Here is a 25,770-nt window from a genome sequence, read left to right as displayed (position 1 = left end):
TAGCTGGGTGTTGTGGCATGTGCCTGTAGTCCCAGTTACTCGGGAGGCTGAGGCGGAAGCATCGCTTGAACCTGGGAGGTGGAGGTGGCAGTGAGCCGAGACTGCACCATTGCACTCCAGCCTGGGTGACAGTGATACTCTGTTTAAAAAAAAAAAAAATTAGCAGGGCGTGGTGGTGAACGCTTGAAATCCCAGCTGCTCGGGAGGCTGAGACAGGAAAATCACTTGAACCCAACAGGTGGAGGTTGCAGTGAACTGAGATCATGCCACTGCACTCCAACCTGGGCAACAGAGTGAGACTCCGTCTCAAAATAAAAAAGATTTAACGACTTTTAGGAAGGTTAGCAGCAACCGTAGAAAATAAAAATGCCATTCGTAATACCAACAAAAATAACAGGTATCAAGGAAGAAACTAAAATTTATGTAAAATTTTAATAAAGAAAATTATAAAATATTATTGAAGGAAATGAACACCTGAATGAATGGGGAGAGATGTAACTTATCTCTAAATTAGCCTGTAACTTGGGTGGGAATTTTAAATTTTCAGTTATTTTTATAAACTAATTCTGAAATATATCTGGACAAATAGAGGTACACAGGAAGAAAATTTTTAAAAAGAACGTTATGTATTAAGATAGACTACAGAGTTACAGTGATTAAACCAGTGTGGTATTGGTTTGTTATAGAAGTAAATCACTAGAACAGGGTACCAGAAACAAACCTATGTATATAAAGGATTTCAGTACATGACAGAATCCGCTTCACATATCACTGGAGGAAATGGTAACTATGCAGTAAATGGTAACTATGCAGTAAATAGTATTAGGACAATTGCATCTTTGAGTGGAATAAAATAAAATTAATTTCCTTAGTTGTACATAAAAATTATTTTTAGTGAATCAAATATTTAAATGTGAAAAATAAGCCTGTTAAAAGGAAAAATGGAGTGTATTTTTATGATTGTCAGGGTAGGAAAAGCCAAATCAGAAAAGGAAAAGATAGATGCATATCATTATAGAAAAATTTAAGTTTGGACTGGGCGTGGTGGCTCACACCTGTAATACTAGCACTTTGGGAGGCCAAGGTGGGTGTATTACTTGAGGTCAGGAGTTCAAGACCAGCCTGGCCAACATGGTGAGACCCCCGTATCTACTAAAATACAAAAATTAGCCAGGCATGGTGGTGCCTGCATGCCTGTAATCCCAGCTACTTGGGAGGCTGAGGCGGGAGAATCGTTTGAACCCAGGAGGCAGAGGTTGCAGTGAGCTGAGATCACACCACTGCACTCCAGCCTGGTCAACAGAGTGAGACTCCATCTCAAAAAAAAAAATTTAAATCTGAGTGCAAAAGACCATTCAGGTTATCTGTTTCTTCTTGAGTGTACTTTGGTGTTTTAATCTTTCAAGGAATTGGTCAATTTCACCTAAGTATGGGGAAAGAGTTGTTTCTCTGTTACAGAGTAATATTTTCTTATTATCCTTTTAATGTCTGTAGGATATGTATTAATATCCTCTCATTCCTGATATTGACATATGTATTACATTTACATACATTGAAAAACCTACCAGTCTAATATATTTTGCTTTCAACAGCCATACATATATTTCCTTGAGCACTTTAAAAATGCTTTTCCACTGTCTTCTCATCTCCATTGTTTCTGACAAGGAATCTGAAGTGATTTTAATCAGTGTTTTCCTATTTGTATTTTTATTTTTCTTTGTGTTATTTTTCTTTGCTTTCAGTACTTTTATTTCATCGTTTTCTTTTCAGCAGTTGGATTATCTGTGAGTGGTTTTCTTTGAGTTTATCTTTTTTTTTGGATCACTGAGATTCTTGAATCTGTAACTTTATATCTTTAACCAAATTTGGGAAGTTTTCACCCATTATTTGTTGGTAATTGTTTTGTTTCTACACAAATCTCTTTCTCTTCTGGAACTCAATAGACAAAAATGGTAGACATTTCCATACTGTTTTCACAATTCCTTAGGCTCTTTTCATTGTTTTCCCTATGTTCAAGGTCACTGACTCTGTACTTTGTTAATTTCCATTCTGATATTGAGATCTCATCTGATGAATTTTTAATTTTAGATATTGTATTTTTCTGTTTTAAAATTTACATTGGTTTTTTAAACTTTTTTTGTTTCTCTGTTGATAGTTTTAATATTTTTATTCATTACAGGTGTTTTCACGTTTATTTTATGGAGTAGCATTATATCAATTTTAAAGTGTTTGATGATTTCAGCATCTGGGACATCTTGGGATTGGTCTGTGAATTATTTTTTCACTTGAGAATAGGTCACCCTTTTGTGTTTTTTTGTTTGTTGAGTAATTGGCTTGTTCCCCAGATTTTTTGAATATTATATTTTGAGACTATTTCTTGTTAAAATCCTCTGAAGAATGTTGACTTTTTTTTTTTTTTTTTTTTTTTTTTTAAAGCAGACATTCCACCTGGTTGTATCCAGACTGCAAGATCTGTCTTGCTTTCTGGTTCCAAAGTATTTTCAATTCTCAAAACCTTTGCTGTGCTTCTTCAGTCTGTTCCACATGCACACACAGTTAGTTTACACACAGAATTAGGTGTAAACTTCTTCAGCTCTCTCCTCTCTGAGATTTCCCCACACTCCTTGGGCCCATTTTCCTTCTACCCCTCTGTAGAAAGACAGGTTTCTTTCTTAGAGTTTTTGCTGCTTTGTGCTGTTGTGTAGAATCTCATGTCTGGAGCTAACTTTAGGACAAAGTGGTGAGAGAAACGAGAGGAAAAAATAATAAGGGATTTTCTTTTCCATTTTTGGGTTATAAGGGCCTCTTTGCTTCAGTATTTCAGCCTTTGAGACACTTCTTTTCCTCCAGGTTGTAGATGCTTACAGTACTACTGCCACTACCAGCATTTCAGGTAGTTCTGTGGTTGGGGCTAGCGGTAGAACTGGGAGAGAAAACAAAACAGAAACAAGTCATGATTTCTCAGATACTCTCTAGTTTGCAGGGACTTCTTTTTCTGTTATTTGGCCAGAAAGATTGGATTTCTTTGTTTCGTTGCTCACTGCTGGTCTGCAACTCGGGCCACCCTTAGATCAAAGCTGGGAGGTGATGATGAGAAAAATGGAAAACTCACCACCGTAACAGAGGTTCAGGTTTTTACTTTCCTCTCCAATCTGGCTGTTCCTATTTACTTTTTAAAAAGAGGCTGGATGTGGTGGCTCACGCCTATAATCCCAGCGCTTTGGGAAGCCAAAGTGGGCAGATCACTTGAGCTCAGGAGCTCAAGACCAGCCTGCGCAACATAGCGAAACCCCATCTCAATGAAAAAAGAAAGAAAGAGTCCTCAGGTAGTTGCTTTTTATATTCTGTCAAGAGTTTTCAGTTACAATCTGTGGGAGAGATAAATTATAACAGTGGGAGAGAGAGATTATAACAGATTATAACAGACTTATCACTTCAATTTGACTGGTCCAATTCAATCATCTTGAGTCTGATTTTGCTTCAGCTATTTTGAAGTTCTGCTATTAAGGGCACAGTCACTTAGAATTTTTGTGTTTTCTTAATGAATTGACCGTTTTAGCATTGTGAAATATCCCTTTTCTTTTTGTTAAAATTCCTTGTCCTGAAGTCTAGTTTTTCTTATGTTAATATAGCCACTTTTGGTTTCTTATAATTAGTGTTTACATGGTATATATTTTTCCTTTTCCTTTTTTTAAAAAAAATTTTCACCTATTTTTATCTTTAAAGAGTGTTTATCATAGATACCTTTTGAAAATCCAGTTTGATAATCTCTGTCTTTTAGTTGGGTTTAGACTAGGGTAAGTAAACTACTATCTGTGGGCCAAATTCCACTTCTTACTTGTTTATGGTGTGGTTTGCAAAGTAAAAATGGTTTTTACATGTTTAAATGGCTGAAATATATCAAAAGGAGAATAATACTGTGACACATGACACTTATATGAAATTCAAATTTTAGTATCCATAATTAAGTTTTAAATTTTGTTAAAAAATCTGTGGAGGGTTGTTTTCTCACTTGTATAAATACTTGCATAATATTGTAGATTTTGTCTCTTGGCCCACAAAACCTAAAATATTTATCATATGACCCTTTACAGAAAAAGCTGACCATTAACTTTTTTTTTTTTTTTTGAAATGGAGTTTCATTCTTGCTGCCTAGGCTGGAGTGCAATAGCACGATCTCAGCTCACGGCAACCTCCACCTCCTGGGTTCAAGCAATTCTCCTGCCTCAGCCTCCCGAGTAGCTGGAACTACAGGTGCACGCCACCACACCCAGCTTTTATATATATATATATTTTAGTAGAGATGGGGTTTTGCTATGTTGGCGAGGATAGTCTCGATCTCTTGACCTCATGATCTGCCTGCCTTGGCCTCCCAAAGTGCTGGGATTACAGGCATGCACCACTGCGCCCAGCTGACCATTTACTTTTGTTGTAATTTTTAATATATTTGGATCTAAGTGTACTTACTGTCTTGCTGTTTGTTTTCTCTGTTTCTTCTGTTTTTGTTTTTCCCCCTCCTTTCCTGCCTTCTAGATTATTTTTAATGTTCTCTTTTATCTCCATCATTGGCACACTAGCTATATAATTTTGTTTTATTATTTTAGTAGTTGCTCTGGAGTTTATAACCCAACTCTTTAACTCATGTACATTCTAATACTATCATAACACTTCATGTACATTGTAAGAATCTTTTGTTACCTTCTAGATTTTATGCTTCTGCTCTCATTCATTTTGCTAATACATAGGTTACAAATTCTACAAAATACTTGCATAGGTTGGAGTGCAATGGCAGGATCTCAGCTCACTGCAACCTCCACCTCCTGGGTGTTTTTCTTTTTGGCTTTAAATAGTCTGTTATATTTTGAAGAAATTAAAGAGCAAGGAATAGATCTTTTTCTCATATTTAACTTCTTGTGCTCTTCAGTTTTCTCTGTATCATTTCCCTGTAGCCCAAGGAACTTCCTTTAACATTCTTCTTCTGCAATTTAGAAACTGCTGTTATATCCACCTGGGGAATATCTTACTTCAGATCTTATATTTTTTCAGCTCTAGAATTTCTTTTGGTTCTTTTTTATGTCTTTCATTTTTCTTCTTATTTTGTTAGATGTTTATCTTTAAATCCTTGATCATATTTATAATAGTCGTTTTATAGGCCTTATCTGCCAATTCTATCATTTGTTATTTTTGGTTCAGTTTCTGTACCGTTTTATATTTGGGATTTATAGAGTCATGAATCTTGGTTTACACAGATTTGTAAAATACCTCTTCAAACAACTTCTTTTTGGCCTCCTCTTTTCTCTTTTTTTAAATATTATTTTTATTGTTTCTCCCTAGTTCCCATTCATCTTATATTTTTTATTTTTTTAAGACTCTAGTTACACTATGTTAGATCACTTGAACTACTTAATCACCCAGGCTCATCAGTCTTATTGTTGCTGCATAAGTGCTTGTTACATTAAGAAAAGTATGTAATAACATACATGTATATAATAATCTAATACAAAATAATTTAAACATATTAAAATGTATTTGTAGGTTTTTATTTATCCCTTTTGAAATACATTGTATTGAACTGACTGAAACAGGGAGAAAAACGTGTTTCAGTGGTTGAAGAATATGGTAGATGAAGTAGTTCATTTTGAATGGCTTTAGTTCCTTAACAAAAAAGTCAGTGGTGAAGTTGCATATTTTAGTATAATATTTAGGAGCTGCAGTGGGGGAATTTGAAATGGCTTCTGTGAATTATTTATTAAAATCCTATCCTACAAGAGGAATCCTGGTAATGGCAGTCTGAAAATTCTGCAAGGACCTAGTTCAAATGATACATGTATGCTTACTTAATTTTGTGCAGCATGAATGTAGGTAACAAAGGGGAAGCCAAGCAGAATGTGGATTTTGGGTAGGGGCATGAAGGGAGAATGTTATACTACCTGGTATACGCAGATGGATGCTCTCTAACCACAATTGGACCTTGGCTGCCTGCTGTTGTTAGAATAAAATGAATGGTTTTTTGTTTTTTTTTTTAAAGAATTTCGTTATGATGGGGATGGAATTGATTGAAGCAATCATAGATTCATTCTTCAAAAATAATTATTTTGAGAAAAAAAAAATTCCACTGGAACACTTAACATAGTTCATAGAAGCCAGCAAACCAGGAGTGAGGGAAGTAAGGAGCTTGACATTTGTTGTTGGTATGAGATGTAACATTTTAACATTGCTTTTTTTTTTGCTTAGGAAGTTAGGCTGCTTAATAAATGTGGTGCAGTGAAGGATCTTTACAGTCAAGAGAAACTTTTAACTGATTTACTTTTGTTTAGTCCTCATTATTTTGAGGCTGATTCGTACTATCTTTAGGGTAGTTTTTTTTCTCCTTATTGTTCTATATCACTTGTTAACCAAAAAGTGGCAGGTCTCAATCTGTAGAGGTTTACTTAGTCAAGGGTTTAGTATGTACCTGGGAAAAACATAGGCCACAGGAGTAACTGTGACCTGTGCTTTTCTAGAGGGGTTTTGGGAACTTCAGCGTTTAGAGGAGAAAGTGCAAGAACAAGTTAAAAAAGAGGGAAAGGTAGGCGGTAAGGCAAATGGTTGCTTTCTTGTGAGACTTTGACTAGCCTCAATAAATCTACATTTTACATGTGAAAAGAAGTAGAGGAAAAAGCCAGTTATGCATTCATCTTAGTGTAAGTGAAGGGATGATTTCTGGTCTTGTCCTGTGTCTGTGAAGATAAGCTGATAATTGAAATTGTCAGGATGAGATTTGACAGAACTCAGCTTTAGAGCTAGTTTATAGGGAGGATACATATTTTAAAAGATTTAGGGGCTCACAAGGAATTTCCTTGTGAGTAATCTCTGAGGGAAGCCATCTGGGGAGATATGTGCCCTTCTATTGTTGTGGGAACCTGGCATATGGATAAGGCTATGACACAGGGTTGTGAATTTACAGCTATCTGGGAACAAAAAGAAGGCAGTATTGCGTGACTCGGTTCCCAAGCTTATCTTTTGCTTTGGCATAGTGAGTTTGGAGACCAGAGGTTCTGTTTTCTTTTACATACTTGTAGTCTATATTTTTGATTTTTTTAAATATAAAGCTTAATTTTTTTCTCTCATCTGAAGAACTTATAGCTAAGTAAGATAATATTTTGAGAGACTTGAAAGTATGAAATGACTGACTCTGGAACTCTGACATAAGATTTAGGATTATAAAATCCTAGAATCCTAGATTTTAAATCCTAAAATGTTAAAATATAAAAGAAATGAAAATACAGAGAGACCTAGATTTTATTTGAAATATTTCATTTCTTTTTGGGCATTGGCAAGATTATAATGATGTTGGAGTTTTGCATTGACTTTTGAGTGTTTCTTTTTTTGTTTCTTCAGAAATTTGTACACCCAGACCATCTTCTCCAGGTGGACTACCTGAAGAAGATAGTGTTTTATTTAATAAACTGACCTACTTAGGATGTATGAAGGTTTCTTCCCCACGTAATGAAGTAGAGGCTTTACGGGCAATGGCAACCATGAAATCTTCCAGTCAGTACCCCTTTCCTGTTACCCTGTATGTACCAAATGTTCCAGAAGGTTCTGTGAGGTAAGCTCTAATTTTTTTTTTTCTCTAGACACGTATTAAGTCTTTTGGGTGGTGGCAAAGATGTTGTAGCATCATCAGGTGTAGGACTTGCTGTGAACTCATTGTAGACATGCAAAGTAAACATGTTTAGGCTTAAGACTGTGTTCACTGTTTGAAAGGGGGCATTTGAACAATTGTATTAGTCTATTCTTGCACTGCAATAAAGAAATATCTGAGATTGGATAATTGATAAAGAGAAGAGGTTTAACTGGCTCTCGGTTCTGCAGGCTGTAAAGGAAACATGATGCTGGCCATCTGCTCAGCTTCTGGGAGGGAGGCCTCAGGAGGGGAGGCCTCAGGAAACTTACAATCATGGCAGAAGTCAAGGGGAAGCAGAATCATCTTATATGGCAGGAGCAGGAGCAAGAGAGAGGGGGGAGGTGCCACACACTTTTAAACAACCAGGTTTCGTGAGAACTCAACTATCATGAGAAAAGCACTGAGGGGATGGCTAAACCATTCATAAGAAACTGCCCCCATGATCCAGTCACCTTTCACCAGGCACCACCTCCAACACTGGAGATGATAATTTGACATGAGATTTGGATGGGGCTGCAGATCCAAGCCCATATCAATATTTACGCTTAGAATATTATAAATAGAAATAAAACTGTAAAAATACTTGTAATGTGCATTTCTCTATCCTGAATGAGCATAAAAATCTGCCTTCAGCTTGTCAAGTAATAGTGGTTGAAAGAAACTGGAGTGAGCCATAGATTTTAAGTTACTTACATTAGACTGGAAAGAAGCAAAATGACTTTTTCCTCTTATGCTTAATTAGGAATAATACATTATGTCAGCTGAACCTTTAGTTTCTTTAAATGTAACTCAGGGCCGGATGTGGTGGCTCATACCTGTAATCCCAGCACTTTGGGAGGCTGAGGCGGATGAATCCCTTGAGGTCAGGAGTTCAAGACCAGCCTGGGCAAAATAATACAAAAATTCGCCAGGTGTGGTGGCGCATGCTGTAATCCCAGCTAATTAGGAGGCTGAGGCAGGAGAATTCGCTCAAACTTGGGAGATGGAGGTTGCAGTGAGCGGAGATCACGCCACTGCACTCCAGCTTGGGTGACAGAGATCCCATCTCAATTAAAAAAAACAAAGTAAGTCAGATAATGTTATTCTCCTACATTCAGTCTTTGCCTCAGTCACACTTGTGGTTATATTTGAAATCCTTATCATGGTTAGCCACTGTTGACCTATTGCTCCAACTTTTTCTTCTCTTCCTCCTCCTCCTTTCTTGCTTTCTTCTTAGCCTGTTTGTGCTGCTCTAAGAAACTGCCATAGACTGGTGGTTTACATACAACAGATAATTATTTTTCACAGTTGTTGTGGTTGGCAGTTCCTAGATCAAAGCTCCAGCATATTTGGTGTCTGGTGAGGGCCTGCTTCCTGGTTCATGTGTTCTCTCATGGTAGAAGAGAGTTGTAAGAGCTCTCTGGGGTTTCTTTTATAAGGATACTAATCTTATTCAAGAGGACTCCCTTCTCTCTCACTCTCTGTCCTTCTGTCTCCCTCCTCCCTTCTCTCTCTTCATTCATCAAAAGAAGATGCAGATTTGTGTGTGTGTGTGTGTAAGATATGCAAGAATATGAAGATTTGTTTACTTGCAATATTAGTACCACTTTCCTCTCCCTTTCTCTCTCTCCATTCACTACATTCCAGTTATCCTAACCTCTGTGTTCATTCTCATAGGATTTATCAGTCGCACTTCCCGCCCCAGGACCTTGGCATATTATCTTTATTCTCCCTAAGTAAATCTTTCCCTGATTTTCCAATATTTTTTGTTTCATCTTAGTAAACATTTTATCATAAGAAGACTTCCTTGGTTACATCATGTAACTCTCTTTCTTCATACTGGGCTTTTTTTTTTAATAGCACTTTTCTTTGAATAGATATTATATTTATTTGCTTATTAGTTTATTGTATATCTTCTTTACTAGATTATAAGCTTGTGAGAATAGCTTCTTTGTATTTTTCCCTGCTGTAGCTTCAGTGGCTAGGGAAGTAAGTGATTCATTGCAAGATTTTAGCAAATATTTGTTGAATGAACAAATAAGCAGACCAGGTCAAAGAGATGAGGCTGAATTTGACTTGAGCCTGGAATATTCTCTGAAAGTTGCTTTAATCTTTTTAAAACCCTGTCTAATTTGCCTCATTCTCTAAAGTTTAGAATGTGGGAAAACTTAGGTAAGTTCCGAGTACTAAAATAATAGCGATATAAATTTAGAAAATTTTGGTAAAAATGCTTTTAATTTTTCAGGAAGGGGTTTTGCATGTATGTTGTTTATATGTTGGCGTCTAAAAACGTCAAGATGTCTTTTTAAAGAAAAATTGTTTTCAAACTGTCTTCTATGTTATCTGTTTAGCTTCAATTTGCCAAACACACCTTGACAGAGATTTAGTGTTTTGACTTGCCTCTTTATTCCTGGGATTGTCCCCTTACCCCTCAGTTTCTTAATTTCAGATCTTGAAGGGGTCTTGAATGTGTAGAGCAATCCAGGACTTAGGATTGTTTTTTGTTTTGTTTTCGTTTTTGTTTTTGAGACACAGTTTCACTCTGTCGCCCAGACTGGAGTGCAGTGGCATGATCTCGGCACACTGAAACCTATGCCTCGTGAGTTCAAGTGATTCTCATGCCTCAGCCTCCTGAATAGCTGGGAATACAGGTGCCCATCACCATGCCCGGCTGATTTTTGTGTTTATTAGTAGAGATGGGATTTTACCATGTTGGTCAGACTGGTCTCGAACTCCAGACCTCAAGTGATCCACCCATCTCGACCTCCTAAAGTGCTGGGATTACAGGCATGAGCCACTGTGCCCAGCCAGGACTTAGGATTTGTGTAGGGAAAGTCAGAGAATTATTTGCTTCCAAATCCCACAGACTCCTTTCAGCTGTTGTATTCTGTTGTTGAATTCATCTTTGGAACCACCTGATCTTTTCTGTGGTAGAAAGGACCTCAGTTGAACAATGAACTGGGGCTTAGATAAACTAATAGGTGCTGCTGAGAATAGAAGTGGGCTCTTTAGGGATAGTCTATACTGTTCTAGACTGGCATTCCTTTTGTCATAACTGAAAAAGACTAGATTTTAGGGATGGGTGATATAGTTGTTACCAGGCATGTATACTTAGCTTTGGAGTAAATGAGTTGGATCATAGGAAACATAAGAGTGAAGAAATTGTCAGAAGATAATAAAGAATTTGTGCGTATGTGTGTGTGTGTGTTTGCGTGTGTGTGTGTGTGTGTGTGTGTTATGAAAATGAAGATAATTTGTTCTCTCTTGCATTGTTAGTTCCAGTTTATTTTTGTGATTTTTAAGATACTTTTGATTGGCCGGGTGCAGTAGCTCATGCCTATAATCCTAGCACTTTGGGAGGCCAAGGCAGGGTGGATCACTTGTGGTCAGGAGTTCAAGACCAGCCTGGCCAACATGGCAAAACCCCGTCTCTACAAATAATACAAAAATTAGCCCAGTGTGATGGCGGGCACCTGTAATCCTGGTACTTGGGAGGCTGAAGCGGGAGAATCGCTCAAACTCGGGAGGTGGAAGTTGCAATGAGCCAAGATTGGGCCACTTCACTCCAGCCTGGGGGAAAGAGCGAAACTGTGTTTCAAAAGAAAAAAACAAAGAAAGGGGAAAAAAGATAGTTATATTTATATATCATATATTGTCATAGTAAAACTATTTGTTCTTTTTTTTTTTTTTAACCTAACTGGAAATATATCTTTGTTCTTCGATAGTTAATATTTTATCTAACTTTTCATTACTGTTCTACAGAATCATAGACCAATCCAGCAATGTGGAGATAGCATCTTTTCCAATCTATAAGGTTTTATTCTGTGCACGTGGACATGACGGAACAACAGAGAGCAATTGCTTTGCATTTACAGAGAGTTCCCATGGTTCAGAAGAATTTCAGATACATGTTTTCTCCTGTGAAATTAAAGAGGCAGTAAGTATACTATAGTGTAGCAATTTGCTATAGAGATGAATTAGGGTAACCTTTTTGAGCTCTAATTTCACTGTTGTATAAATACATTACATAAATTTGGAGCATATTTCTAAAGACAAAATTAGTATTTGTAATGACATAGAACTGAATGTGGAAAGTCAAGTCCGGTATATCTGCGTAGGTAGGGCACTCTCACAGCTTAGCAGTTGTCATAGAAAAATACAACTGGATGAGTTGCCTTTCTACCAAACCATGGTAGTGAATTACTTATGCTCAGAAGGGAGACTATTTTTGCAGTTCTCTTATTACTTTGCCCTAGTAGATTGTTCCATGTGATATAAAAAAGTGCCTATAATGATACCTGTTTCTCTGATGGGCTGGATAGTTGCATATTGCTTTCATTTAGATATTGCATTAAGATTATTTTATTGATCTGTGTGGTTTTCACTGGTGATTATTTGTTTTGTGCTTTCTTGCTCAGAGGCTATATTTTGCTTCAGAGAACTGGCTTAATTAAAATTACAAATGCTCACATAGAGCGGGTATAACAACTTGTTGTCCTTTGAAAATGCCAGTAAGTTTTTTTTATAGCAATTATTAATTGGTAGATTATTGTTAGGAGAAATGGTTTAGATTAAATGCTGTTAAATGCATAGGGAAATCTTCTTTTCTACATCTATTGAATTACCCCCAATTTTAAAATGTTGCACTATTAAACTCTTAGTACTTGCAGCCATTTCAAAGGCATTCATAATGTGTGTGGATGGCAATGTCTCAGGTGTGTTTGCTTGTAAAAAAATAAATTATCAGCAGAAAGTGCTGAAAGCAATAGTTATTCTAGCCTGTATCATGAAACATGAATAAATCATTCTATTAACAGGAGTTTTGGGTTTATTTCTGGCCACAAAATAGGAATTCATGGAAATGTAGATTTCTGTGAGTTTGATACAAAGCATGATGGGTATGTCAGTTCTTGTGCCCTGGTAATCAGTTTGCTTTACACTAAACTGAACATGCACAGACGCATAAAATTTAGAGTGTAACTGTACAAATTATCTGTCAGAACCCATGCCTTATGAAAGAAGTTGAAATTTTGTGTTTTGTTTTTTAGATGGGGCTTTATCTATTTTTTTTCCCAGCACTTATATATCTATGTGTATACTGACTTCTTATTCAAAATGGTCTGATAGATAAGAGAGTGAATGAGTGTAACTTTGCTGCTAGTGTGCCTGGCATATAGTAGTGAATATAAATATGCTGAAGGAATATGTATGTTTTTGTGAATGAGGGGGGCTATTTCTGATCCTTACGAACTCCACTACAGAGGTGGGGAAGCAGATGGTAGAATCCTGGCATTTCATGTTGGCAGCCATCATTTAACACACCTGTGTGATTTCTGAATCACCGGAACTCAACAGCAAGGAAATGAGCTTTGAAGACCTGGAGAACCTGCTGCTTAGAGAGAGAAATGCTGCTACAGAAGGAAACTGAATTGCTGCAAGAGGTTTCCATAACTAATGGTATGAAACTGTCTTCTTTTGGATTATAGCATTCACTTGGGTTTAGAGTAGGGGAAATGTTTGTTATTTTTGAGAGCTTATCATGGTAGGTAAACAGTGGAAAAAATCTTTAGGAAATTCTTGGCCAGACCATTTTGGATATAGTATTAAATAAATGCTCTCGATTTCTAGAGAGCATATTTGTTCCATTGCATGTTGTAAGCAAGTTATCTCCATCTATTATAAATTTTTTAGAGTGCAATTTAGAAAGTGTTACATTATGCGGGCATTAGTGGTAAAATGTTTGAAGGAGAAATACATGACAGTGGTCATTAAACCTTCTTATGAAACATTATTTCTTTTTTAAAAAATTTAAAAATCCTCCTCCAGGTAATGAATGAGACATCAGTTCTAAATGAGGAATAACCCAGTATAAATAGAGAGCTTATGCCAGGCACTGTGCTAAGCATTCATTTGATACTCATAATAGCCCATGACCAGGTTGGTCTTATTAGACAAGTGACTTTATGTTTCTCTTTGCCTGGAGCAGTTCTACTTTATGCTTATTGTCCAGATTATTACTAATACCCTCATTTTTATTCTCAAAAGTGTTGTGGTTTGGATGATAAATTGTGTGATTACCCTTTGTTTATCCTGTGGCTAAGAGACTGGGTGAGAGAGCTGGGTTTTAAATTGAAGTCTTTGACTTTGAAGAGCCATACAGTTTTCAGTAACAACTTTCCTGTTGCTTACATATTCTAAAACACAAATGTGGATTTTTGTATTTTAGTTATGTTTTATAAAGGGATTTATTGGTAACATAGCTTGCATTTCAGTTACTTTTTGTATTTTATCTGACCCTTTTACAGAAGCTGTCCAACATCTTCCTCTCTGCCCTAAAAAATAATTATGCTTTTAATTAATCTGAAGTCTTTTAGTTACATTTACTGGCCATCTGGTTGTCTAGTTCCCAGAAGTTTTCTGTTCTGTGATGAACACCTTTAGTCGTTAGTATTTCAGTCCCTCTTGATGGGCACAAACTGTTGGCAGATAGTTCAGGAACCAGGTGACAAACATTCTTACTTCTTAAGTATGTACCGTCCAGCAATGCCACACATTTATTTATTTATTTATTTATTTTATTTTATTTTATTTTATTTTATTTTTTTACAGAGCTCATGGATGAGAGCTGAAGAGGTTTGTCGTTAAAGGAAGATTTCTGAAGCAGGAGTAGCAACATGGCTGCCACTACTGTCACTGTGATGCTTATTTCACTATAAAACCCCTCAAACTGCAGGCACCAACAGTGGTAGAAGGGAATCCCAGTGAGGGTGATGACTCTCTTGGACACCTGTGACACAAGGATTAGGAGGTCCCACAGAAGGGTTAGGACACATTTGACTTGCAGCAAACACTTTGCTGTGCTTCTACAGGACCCTGCTGGAGTAGATTTCAGTAATCTATGGCAAAATGGTTGGACAATCCAGCCAGAAGTATCTTGAGGTCGATGATCTCTGTATAAGGAGAATGATATGCTAGGCTTCTGCTGAAGAATTGCAGACCAAGCAAGGTATCAGAAAGTGTAGTGAAAAAAATACAAGGAGGCACCTGTTCTTGTTGCATCTTTGTGGATGTATTATATAAAACTTTTAATAAGATACTTTTAAAGTGTTGAGTCTTTTTAAGATTATGTTTCTACTAGCTAGTGTAACCATTCTATTCAAAGCAGATTTTGATGATATTTGTATGTTTTAGGATACTGTTCAGTATTAGCAACTCTTGAGTGTTACATTATAGAAGCATGTTTTTTATCATCTGGTGTTAAAGGCATTCAGAGATATTTCTTGATAAATATCAAGGGCATCATTGGGAAGATATTTATTCTTATTGCATTGGGGTTGCAGATATGACACTGTATAAAATAAAACCTGTTCCTTGCATGGGAAAATTTCTTTTTCTTTTTCTTCGAGATGAAATTTCACTCTTGTTGCCCGGGCTAGAGTGCAATGGTGCAATCTTGGCTTGTTGCAACCTCCACCTCTCGGGATCAAGTGATTCTCCAGCCTCAGCCTCCCAAGTAGCTGGGATTACAAGCACGCACCATGATACCTGGATAATTTTGTATTTTTAGTAGAGACAGGGTTTCACCATGTTGGTCAGGCTGCTGTCAAACTCCTGACCTCAGGTGATCCACCTGCCTGGGCTTCCCAAAGTGTTGGCATTATAGGCGTGAGCCACCATACCCAGTGGAAAATATCATTTCTAAACAAATATTTAATTGGTATGTTAGCTAAATGCCTCATTTTGGAACATAATTCAGAAGTTATCTTGTCCATGTTTTCCTTAAATCAATTGATATTTATGATTTTTAAAAAGTTTCCTGGTAATATGCCTCTTATTTTAGCTCCTTCCCATGAATAATGTATTTGAGCTAGTTGTTTTAAAAATTTTAATACATACCTTTCAAGGTATGTATTTTTCACATTTATTTCTTGGGTGAACCTTTTTTTTTTTTTTTTAAGTGGAGTCTCCTAGGCTGGAGTGCAGTGGCAAGATCTCAGCCCACTATGATCTCAACTTCCTGGGTTCAAACGATTCTTCTGCCTCAGCCTCCTGAGTAGCTGGGATTACAGGCGCATGCTACCATGCCTGGCTAATTTTTACGTTTTTAGTAGAGATGGGGTTTCACCTCGTTGGCCAGGCTGGTCTTGAACTCCTGACCTCAAATGATCCACCTGCCTCAGCCTCCCAAAGTACTGGGATTACAGGCATGAGCCACCATGCCTGGCCTTGGGTGAACATTTTCTTGATATATGGTGTTTCTAAACGAGTGGGTTATCTTTCTCCAATATTAATGAAAAGACTTCATCTTGGAGAAACTAGCTATGTTATTTATTTTAAATAAATACCTTTGTTACTTAACAGTGTTTTGGACTTTTAAGATGTAATACATATTTGAGAATTTGGAAAATACTGAAATAAAAAAGAAAATAAAAGGTGCTTAAAATTCCGCCACAGTTAAGATTTTGGTGTATCTCCATTCCAGATATCTACATGTGCTGTCCTCCCTGCCTCTTCAAAAATAACAACAACAAACTCAAACAGATATACTGTTTTGTGTTTAGTATTTTCTATAGATACTGTTTTCTGGAGTGAGATTGTATTATTTATCAATAAACCTTTTCCTTCTGCAAAGAAAATGCCCATTCAAGACTATTGGTGTATGTGTTTTAATAGTGTGACATATATTGAAGTATTTGCCATGGAATGTGTTTTTAATTTTCTTGATGTACAGTCAGCCCTCTATATTTGTGGGTTCTCCCTGAATGGAGTCAACTAACCATGGCTTTAAAATATTTGATAAAAGTGTATGGTTTCATCTGTACTGAATATGTATAGCCTTTTTTCCTTGTCATTAGTCCCTAAATGATACAGTATAAAAACCATTCACATAGTATTTATATTCTATTAGGTATTATAAGTAATCTAGAGATTAAAGTATATGGAAAGATGTGTGTAGGCTATATGGAATATTACCTAATTTTATATAAGGGACTTAAACATCTATGGATTTTAGTATCTGGGAGTTTTGGGGGGTCTTGGAAACAATTCCCCATGGATACCAAGGGACAACTGTAATTGGTTATCCAGTTTGTCCTAAGGTACTGATAGTCATTGTTTCTGAAGTTTATCTTGTTAATTCTTGGATTAGTGTTTCAGCTTATTCACAGACTCTAGAATTCACAATTTATTTTAACTCTTGGTAGAAGTGACAACTTGTAAGATGTAGTATTAAATGCAATTTGATTGCTGTTAATGCAATTAATGTACTGTCATATTCTTTCTCCAAAAGAGAGAAAGATGGAGTCTGATTTTTTTTTTTTTCTCCATCATTCTCTATCACTGTGGCTCAGCTCCATATACTTAACCTTTCTATAAAGAATTTCTTGAAGCCTTGCCATCTGTTTTAGAATTTGCCAAGTTCTTTGACTTTTTTTGATATGACCTTCTGATGTGACAAGCTGGCTGATCTGACATAAAGAATGTGAAAAAGAAGAGATGGGAAAAAAGAATAAATATGGCTGGGGTTTAACTCTACCAATGTATACAAAATTACATACAGGTGTTCCCCTGTTTTCACATACAGTGCTTTCTTAAAAATACACTTGTCTGGAAGTAGCCAGAAAGAGTCTTGGCCCAAAACCCCCTAACCGCAGTTATTGTGGCATCTCTACAGTGGGGAATGTTGTCAGAGTTATTAAGATATTATTTTAGGCATATAGAGAGGAAAAGGGGTCCTTGGGAAATTTTCATTTTTTAAAGCATCTCTGGAAAAGTTTCTTGTAAAGCCCCGGCTCTTAGAGCCAGGCCAGCAACCTATAATATGTAAATGCCAGCCGTTAGAAACTGGGTCCACCCGACATGGCAATTCCCATGGCCTTCTTGCCCTTGTCCCACATGTTCTTGGCAACATGGCTGCCCACACATATCCTTGCATGTGGAGAGCATCATGGCGCCCTGTATTTGCATATTAAAAGCTAGGGTGGGAGGGCTAGCTTTTTCCGCCTGCTACTTGAATGACATGCCTAGTCAAACCCATCCCCTGAGCCCTATGCAAATCAGGCATTGCCTCCTCCAGCCTCTGCATATATACCTGGTTAGTATCTTTGGCAGGTGGTGTTCTGTCTCTTGGCTTTGGAGCCCCTCTCCCTCTGTCTCTGTATAGGGGAGCTGCTGCTTTTTTTCTTTGCCCTTCTTTCTTGCCTGTTAAACTCCCCGCTCCTTAAAACAAAACAAAACAAAAAATATGCTGAAGTTAAATGTATAAAAAGCAGACAGTAGACTTTGTATTTCATTTAGGAATAGCAAGTGGAGAATACCCAGAGAACTAAAAGTAGTTTAAAGTCTCTGTTTATAGTTGACCTTGTAGGCATAGTCTTCAGTGACATGTTTCTAGCATATTCTTTGGTTCTGTTTTCCTCTATAAACATTTGAATTATTGGGCTAAATCCAGTAAGTATCCAGCTGAGGCTGAACCTTTCTGCTATTAGCTTACCTAATGATTCCCTCTCATCCATCCCCAAGCACATTCAACTTACATTTGCTGAAGTATAGGCTGTATGTTCTCTCTTGTATTTTTGGTACCTAGACTAATACTTGGTATACAGAAGGTGCTCAAATAATATTTGTTGAATGAATGAGTTTATCATTGTCTTAATTGTATAAGATTTGAGGCCTACAGTCCTTATTAGCATCACTCCTTTGCTGCTTTTGTTATTTTTACTCATACAAGGTTAAAATGGGGATAGCATGGTAAAATACTGAAGAAATTTTAGGAACATTGTGATATAAATATGGTGCTACTGCAGAAGTTGAACTTTAGACTGGCAGGTAGGATTTCTGTAGAGTCGTTAAAAGTTAAACTATTAATTTGGCATTGGGAAGGCACTTTAGGGTAATCATTGATTAATGGGCATAAATGTGGCAATCGGAAGTTTTTGAATGTGTTAGACTGTGTGTGCTTGTACAAGAAAAAGTGGCAGAATATGTGAATAAAACAAAGGAAAACGAAAGACCTCATACATTAACAGACTCTTCTGTTATAGGGAGTATTCCTGTTTCAAACAAGTTACAAATATTGTATTCCTAGACTAATACAGTTCAACAAGTACTTTGAATTCACTTTATCTAAAGTGAAGGATTTGTTAATGTTCACAGCATTCTTCTTACCTATAATTTCCAGTGTGACATATTGAAAATATTTTTTTAACCCATCACATTTCACCTTGTTTTCATTGTCAACCTATGGGTGGGCTGAGAGATTTGGAGAATCTTTGTTGCTTCAAGCTCACAAGTTTGTGATGATCTGATGCATCTTTTGGAACCAAGAAGGAGAATAACTTCTGGAGAAGTGTTGGATTTAGAGTACTTCTTCACTTTGAGGAAAGAAGATGAGCTATACACACAAATACACACACTTATGTATATCCATATATATGTATGTATGTATAAAAGTAGTCAGTAGAGTGGCCTAATACCAATAAAATAGATAAGAATAAGACCATTTCAGCATTCATTCTGGGAACCCAACACTTTTATAGCACAACAACATTGAGTAAAAATGCTGGTAGCTCTTTATATTACTGACTTTAGCAATAAAGCCAGTATCTACTTTATTCTATGGTTCTGTATCTAGCCCCCAGAGGCTGAGGGAAGTGAAAAGAGAACTTGGGAGACTTGGCTAAAACCTTGTTTGTGAGAGAGTGTTGGGAAGATTCAGATACTAATATCATTTTAGTAAATAATCTTAAGATACATTCAATTTCATAGTATATTTTGAAGCCTAGAAATATCTATAAATATAGTTTATTTTGTGAACTTAAATTAGTTCAGTATCTATCACCATGTTTAAATGTCAGAGTTGAGAGAAGCAAGCAAATATTTGAAAGATAATTTTTTTTAAAGTAAAATGTCCTTCCTTCCTTCCTTCCTTCCTTCCTTCCTTCCTTCCTTCCTTCCTTCCTTCCTCCCTCCCTCCCTCCCTCCCTCCCTCCCTTCCTCCCTTCCTCCCTTTCTTTTCTTTTTTCTTTTCTTTTGTCTTTCTTCTCTTTCTTTCTCTCTGTTTTTTTGAGACAGAGTCGTACATTACCCAGGCTAGAACAGTTACACAATGGCTCACTGCAACCTCCGCCTGCCAGGTTCAAGCAGTTCTCCTGCTTCGGCCTCCCGAGTAGCTAAGATTACAGGCACGCACCACCATGCACTGCTAATTTTTTGTATTTTTAGTAGAGATGGGGTTTTACCTTACTGGTCAGGCTGGTCTTGAACTCCTGACCTCGTGATCTGCCCACCTTGGCCTCCCAAAGTGCTGGGATTACAGGCGTGGAGCCACCGTGCCGGGCCCTCTTGCCCTTCTTCATTCTCAAGATGCTCGGATTCTAGTTGCAGCTCCTAAATCATAGTTCTCTGCTGGTCTCCAGTATGTAAGCTGGTGGTGCTTACTGTTGAACTTTGTGTACATTTGAAAGCCCTCCTCAGATTTGAACTTAAGTTTCCATGAAGTGAAATGATACCCCATTATTAATTTCAAAGTAAAAAATTCTGTTAATTTACTTTTTAAGCGATATTTCTGCAATATTTCCCTTCTTGGACTTCACATTGATGATAGTTTTTAGGTTGTAATAATTTGGAGTTTGGATGGTCTACATTTACCACCAAAAGTTGTTCACCCCCTCTTTTTTTAAATACACAAGTGATGAAAATGTCATGTAATTCTAAACATCTGATAAATACTTGGACTATATATATAAATATATATATTCTGCTAAAGAAAATTGTGGTCATAGAAAATTATAGATTGAATAGTTCGGAGAGAAGGCTATCAGAATGCAATTAAAACCTTTGCCTAATGGTATTTCCTTTTTTATTCTTTTAGGTAAGCAGAATTTTGTATAGTTTCTGTACAGCATTCAAACGTTCTTCCAGACAAGTGTCTGATGTTAAAGACTCAGTTATTCCTACCCCCGACAGTGATGTGTTTACCTTCAGTGTCTCTTTGGAGGTAAAAGAAGACGATGGAAAAGGAAACTTTAGGTGAGGCATTTGGAAAGATTAAAAATTAGCATTCTGTCTGGAGTATAATATAGGCTCATACAAAGTTTTAAGAAACTATAAAATGTTGACATAAAGCCTCATACTGGTAAATATTTGATTGGTGAGTGAATATTTTTATTCTCGTGCTTGTCAGATATTTCTTTCCTTTTTTTTTCTTTTCTTTTCTTTTTTTTTTTTTTTTGAGATGGAGTTTCATTCTTGTCACCCAGGCAGGAGTATGCAATGGCACAATCTCGACTCATTGCTACCTCTGCCTCCTGGGTTCCAGTGATTCTCCTGCCTCGGCCTCCCAAGTAGCTGGGATTACAGGCGCCTGCCACCATGCCTGGCTAATTTTTGTATTTTTAGGAGAGACGGGGTTTTACCATGTTGGCCAGGCTTGTCTTGAACTCCTGACCTCAGGTGATCTGCCTGCCTTGGCCTCCCAAAGTGCTGGGATTATAGGTACGATCCACCGCGCCCGGTCAGATACTTATTTTCTTAAAGATTTAAAAGATATTGATACTTGAGAAAATTTAGTAAAATAATAAAAGTAGAATGAAAACTATGATCTTGTCAGCCACAGTCACTTTTAACTTCGGTCTGTTCCCTTTGTTTATTTCTAGGGGAATTTTTACACAATTGTATATGTTTACCTTTTTTTCTTTATGTTAAGTGTGCTAATCAAAATTGTTTTTAACAGTAACTGACAATATATGGTTTGATCACCACTTAATTAACCATTTCTTTCTTTTGTATATTTAGAATGTTTTCCTCCAGTTCAGATATAGACAGTTAATAGGAAACAGTTACATTATTTAATGTTCAACTTTGTTCCTTAGCTGTGCCTTTAATTCTAAGAGTAGTTGCTAGCTAGGTATTTTATCTGTAGCTTTACAGACATAGAAATTGAGGTCATGTCAAAGTTGCTCAAGATATTTTTTCTTTTCAGATAAGACAACCCATATTTTATACATTGATTGTTTTAATTAATTAATTTGTAAGAATGGTCTAGCCTAGGCTAGAATTTGATTAACTTGTCCCTGTTATGTATCTTTGTCCATCTTTTATTTATATATTCATGGATATATCACAGTCATCTCAAATTCTATGTGTCTAAAAGTATGCTTTTCTCACTTCCTTTGCTTTGGATTTTACTGTTTTGCAGGCACTTATGATCACCCAACCAGCTAAACCAGACATGTGACAGTCTTAACAATTTTAAGTAAACATTATTCCTAAATTTGTTTTAAAACTGAAATTTATCATGTTCTCTCTCTTTGTTTTTTTTTTTTTTTGAGATAGAGTCTTGCTCTGTCGCCCAGGCAGGAGTGCAGCGGTGCGATCTTGGCTTACTGCAACCTCTGCCTCTTGGGTTCAACCAATTCTCCTGCCTCAGTCTCCCGAGTAGCTGGGACTGCAAGCGTGCACCACCACTCAGCTAGTTTTTGTATTTTTAGTAGAAATGGGGTTTCACCATGTTGGCTAGGCTGGCCTCAAACTCTTGATCTCAAGTGATCCGCCTGCCTTGGCCTCCCAAAGTGCTGGGATTGTAAGGTGTAAGCCACTGCGCTTGGCCATGTTGTCATTTTTAAGATCTTGCTTTTAACCTTTGTTAGCAGACAAAATATAAGGCTCTTATAAACTCAATTTAAAAATTAATAATGGCTGTGTTGCTGACTATAAAATTTATAGTTTGCTGCCTGTGGCAAGGTAAGAGTTTAGTATATCTTAAGAATAAGATTGTTGTTGCTTAAATACTTCGTTGTTTTGTTCTAACCTTGGAATAGGTATTTTATCGTTTTATTAGATTATTGGTAATTCCTATTCCTTTTTAATATTTCAGCCCTGTGCCTAAGGATAGAGATAAATTTTATTTCAAATTAAAGCAAGGAATAGAGAAGAAGGTTGTGATTACAGTGCAGCAACTTTCTAACAAAGAATTAGCTATTGAAAGGTAAGCAGCTTGCTCCTGAATGCTACCAAAAACTTGTATTGACATTGTTACTGTCTCAGATGCCTTGCTCAGTGTGGCTTTTCACTGTGCTTCATTTTCTCCAATTAAAAATGAGAATAATTAATAATACTTTCTCTACTTTAAGTTAGATGTAACTGGTTCATTGAAAATCTCAATAGTTGGGGTAAGTAAACATGAAATGGCTTTAGTTTTTCAGTCATAACTGTTACAACTGGGTTTGTTCACATCCCTTTTTCTTGTTCCTTATTTACCTACAGCATAAATACTTTAACTTTTCAGCTACTTTCGATTACTCTGCCACTTAGCTGCTGGAATTTCAGAAACTTTAAAAGATACATATTTTTAAAATATATAGATATATACACATATACTTGTGTGTCAATTCACAGGAAAGCCATTCAGAAAACAAAGGAATGGTAGGATAAAAGATATAAATAAAGTCAATAAGAAATGATAGTTCTGGGAAAAAATTTGAAATATAGATGATATAGGAAAAGTTAATGTCTACAATATACATAAATTTCTTAACAATTGGCAGAAAGCAGAGGAGAAAAACAGGTCAGAGTATAAATAGATGACAGGAAAGCTATTGGATGGCTAATAAACATATGTAAAGAGGTCCTGATTCACAAAAATATAGGGAAATGTGAATTATAGTAACCTTAAGATATCAGATTGCAAAAATACGTAGTGATGGTGGGGGTATGGGGAAAAGGAATTCTCATACTGTTAATGGAAATGTAAAATGTATGTATGTCCTTTTTGAAAATCAGTTAGGCAACATATATAAAGATTTTAAAAATACCTATAATTGGACACATAAGTCTTATTTTAGGAAATCTGTGCTATTTGAAATAAAAGTATCACTATTTAAGGACATATCTGTAAGGACGTTTGTTAATAAACCTAATTCAAAGTTAATTCAATACCTAGTACTTCTTTGTCTTTGTTGCTACATATTTGTTAAATTGAAAGTTGCTTTATTATGCCAAAAAGGAAGTGCTAAAAAAAATGATGGGGGCATATCATAAAGATAGGGTTTGAAGGGGCTCCAACTGGTTACTTCTCGGGCAATCTGAACAGTAAAATAATTAGGTACTTCAGTCAATTATCGGTAAGTACTGAAGCCAATCTGTACTTCAGTCAAACAACAAAGGATGTTTATTTAACTTTGAAGTATTATTTGTAGTGGCAAAAACTGGAAATACAGATACCTATTTAGCTTCAAGGAGCGAAGGAAGTTGGTGATGCTGAAGAGAAATAAAAGCCTCTTCATCAAGACTGCTGTATACTATGACACTTCCCTCTGTCTTCCCTCCATAGTCTCTAGACTGGGATGAGAGTGGGAGGCAATTCAGGCGCTGGCTGATGACATCATGGCCACTTCTGTTCCTCTTAAATCTAGGAGAAGGTATCTGGCCCCCAAATTATCTGCAGTTTTTTTTTTAGAAGGTAGGCTGTCTAGCTCCACTTTGTTCCCATCTTTGAATCCTGCCAGGCAACAGGAAAAGTTTTATTCAGCATCTTGGTACAGTGATGCATGCATGTGTTTTTAATTGCTTGCAAAGTTTGGCCATATGTAAAAACCATCTTTTATCAATTTTAAGATGCATGTGTTTTCATATTGAACATCTCTGAAATTGTAGTTTGTCTTATAATTGATGGCATTTTAAAAAAATACTTTTTAAGTTCTGGGATACATGTGCAGAACATGCAGATTTGTTACATAGGTATATTGTGCCATGGTGGTTTACTACATCCATCAACCTGTCATCTAGATTTTAAGCCCCACATACATTGCCTATTTGTCCTAATGCTCTCCCTTCCCTTGCCCCCAAACCCTGTCAGGCACTGGTGTGTGATGTTCCCCTCCCTGTGTCCATGTGTTCTCATTGTTCAGCTCCTACTTATGAGTGAGAACATGTGGTATTTGGTTTTCTGTTCCTGTGTTAGTTTGCTGAGAATGATGGTTTCCAGCTTCATCTGTGTCCCTGCAAAAAACATGAACTCAGGCTTTTTTATGGCTGCATAGTATTCCATGGTGTGTATGTGCCACATTTTCTTTATTTAGTCTGTCATTGATGGGCATTTGGGTTGATTCCAAGTCTTTGCTATTGTGAATAGTGCTGCAATAAACATACATGTACATGTGTCTTTATAGTAGAATGATTTATAATCCTTTGGGTATATATATACCCAGTAATGGGATTGCTGGGTCACATGGTATTTCTGGTTCCAGATCTTTGAGGAATCGCCACCCTGTCTTCCACAATGGTTGAACTGATTTACACTCCTGCCAGCAGTGTAAAAGCATTTCTATTTCTCCACATCCTCTCCAGCATCTGTTGTTTCTTGACTTTTTAATGATTGCCATTTTAACTGGCGTGAGATGGTATCTTATTGTGGTTTTGATTTGCATTTCTCTAATGGCCAGTAGTGATGAGCTTTTTTTCATATGTTTGTTGGCCACGTAAATGTCTTCCTTTGAGAGGCATCTTATAATTATAGTTGTCACTTTTTTTTTCATGAGATACAAAAAATAATGGTGAGTCTTAAAATTGATGACTTTCTTAAAATCTATGAAAAAGAGTTGAAGATAAAGTATTTTTGATGTTGAATATTATGGTTCCAAAATAATACGGTTACATTTTACATATAGGAACCTTTTAGTTTTTAGGGGTAAGCATTATATATAGCAATGTTTTAAACTTTTTATTTGGAAGTAATTTCAAACTTACAGAAGAGTTAAAAACAATCAAACTAGTAGAGAGAAGACCTGTATACTCTTTACAGGATTGTTACCAATATCTCGGTGTTACTAATGTTACTAAAATCTCATATATTGGAGACATTTTACCAAATTTGCTTTGCATTCTCTTTCTTTTTTTTTTTTTTTTTTTTTTTTTTTTTTTTTTTTTTTTTTTTTTGAGACGGAGTCTTGCTCTGTCGCCCAGGCTGGAGTGCAGTGGCGGGATCTCGGCTCACTGCAAGCTCCGCCTCCCGGGTTCACGCCATTCTCCTGCCTCAGCCTCCCGAGTAGCTGGGACTACAGGCGCCCGCTACCTCGCCCGGCTAGTTTTTTTGTATTTTTTTAGTAGAGACGGGGTTTCACCGT

At 36.6% G+C, this 25,770-nt stretch overlaps 1 protein-coding gene across 5 annotated transcripts in view; it reads left to right on the top strand.

Annotated features, from left to right (window-relative positions):
- The window catches only part of RABGAP1L (RAB GTPase activating protein 1 like), a 795,491-nt gene that overhangs the window by 73,325 nt on the left and 696,396 nt on the right, over window positions 1-25,770 (top strand). For all 5 annotated transcript variants that reach the window (XM_037986171.2, XM_073011765.1, XM_073011766.1 and 2 more), the window contains 4 exons: window positions 7,381-7,591; window positions 11,411-11,585; window positions 20,520-20,677; window positions 22,524-22,634. In XM_037986171.2, coding sequence (XP_037842099.1) covers window positions 7,381-7,591; window positions 11,411-11,585; window positions 20,520-20,677; window positions 22,524-22,634 — 655 coding nt within the window. The remainder of the gene's footprint in view (window positions 1-7,380; window positions 7,592-11,410; window positions 11,586-20,519; window positions 20,678-22,523; window positions 22,635-25,770) is intronic.

This window comes from Chlorocebus sabaeus, chromosome 25 (assembly GCF_047675955.1).
Source record: "Chlorocebus sabaeus isolate Y175 chromosome 25, mChlSab1.0.hap1, whole genome shotgun sequence".
Classification (NCBI taxonomy): Eukaryota; Metazoa; Chordata; class Mammalia; order Primates; family Cercopithecidae; genus Chlorocebus; species Chlorocebus sabaeus.
The sequence above is the reverse complement of the archived record's forward strand: the minus strand, read 5'-3'. Positions and strand labels throughout refer to the sequence as shown.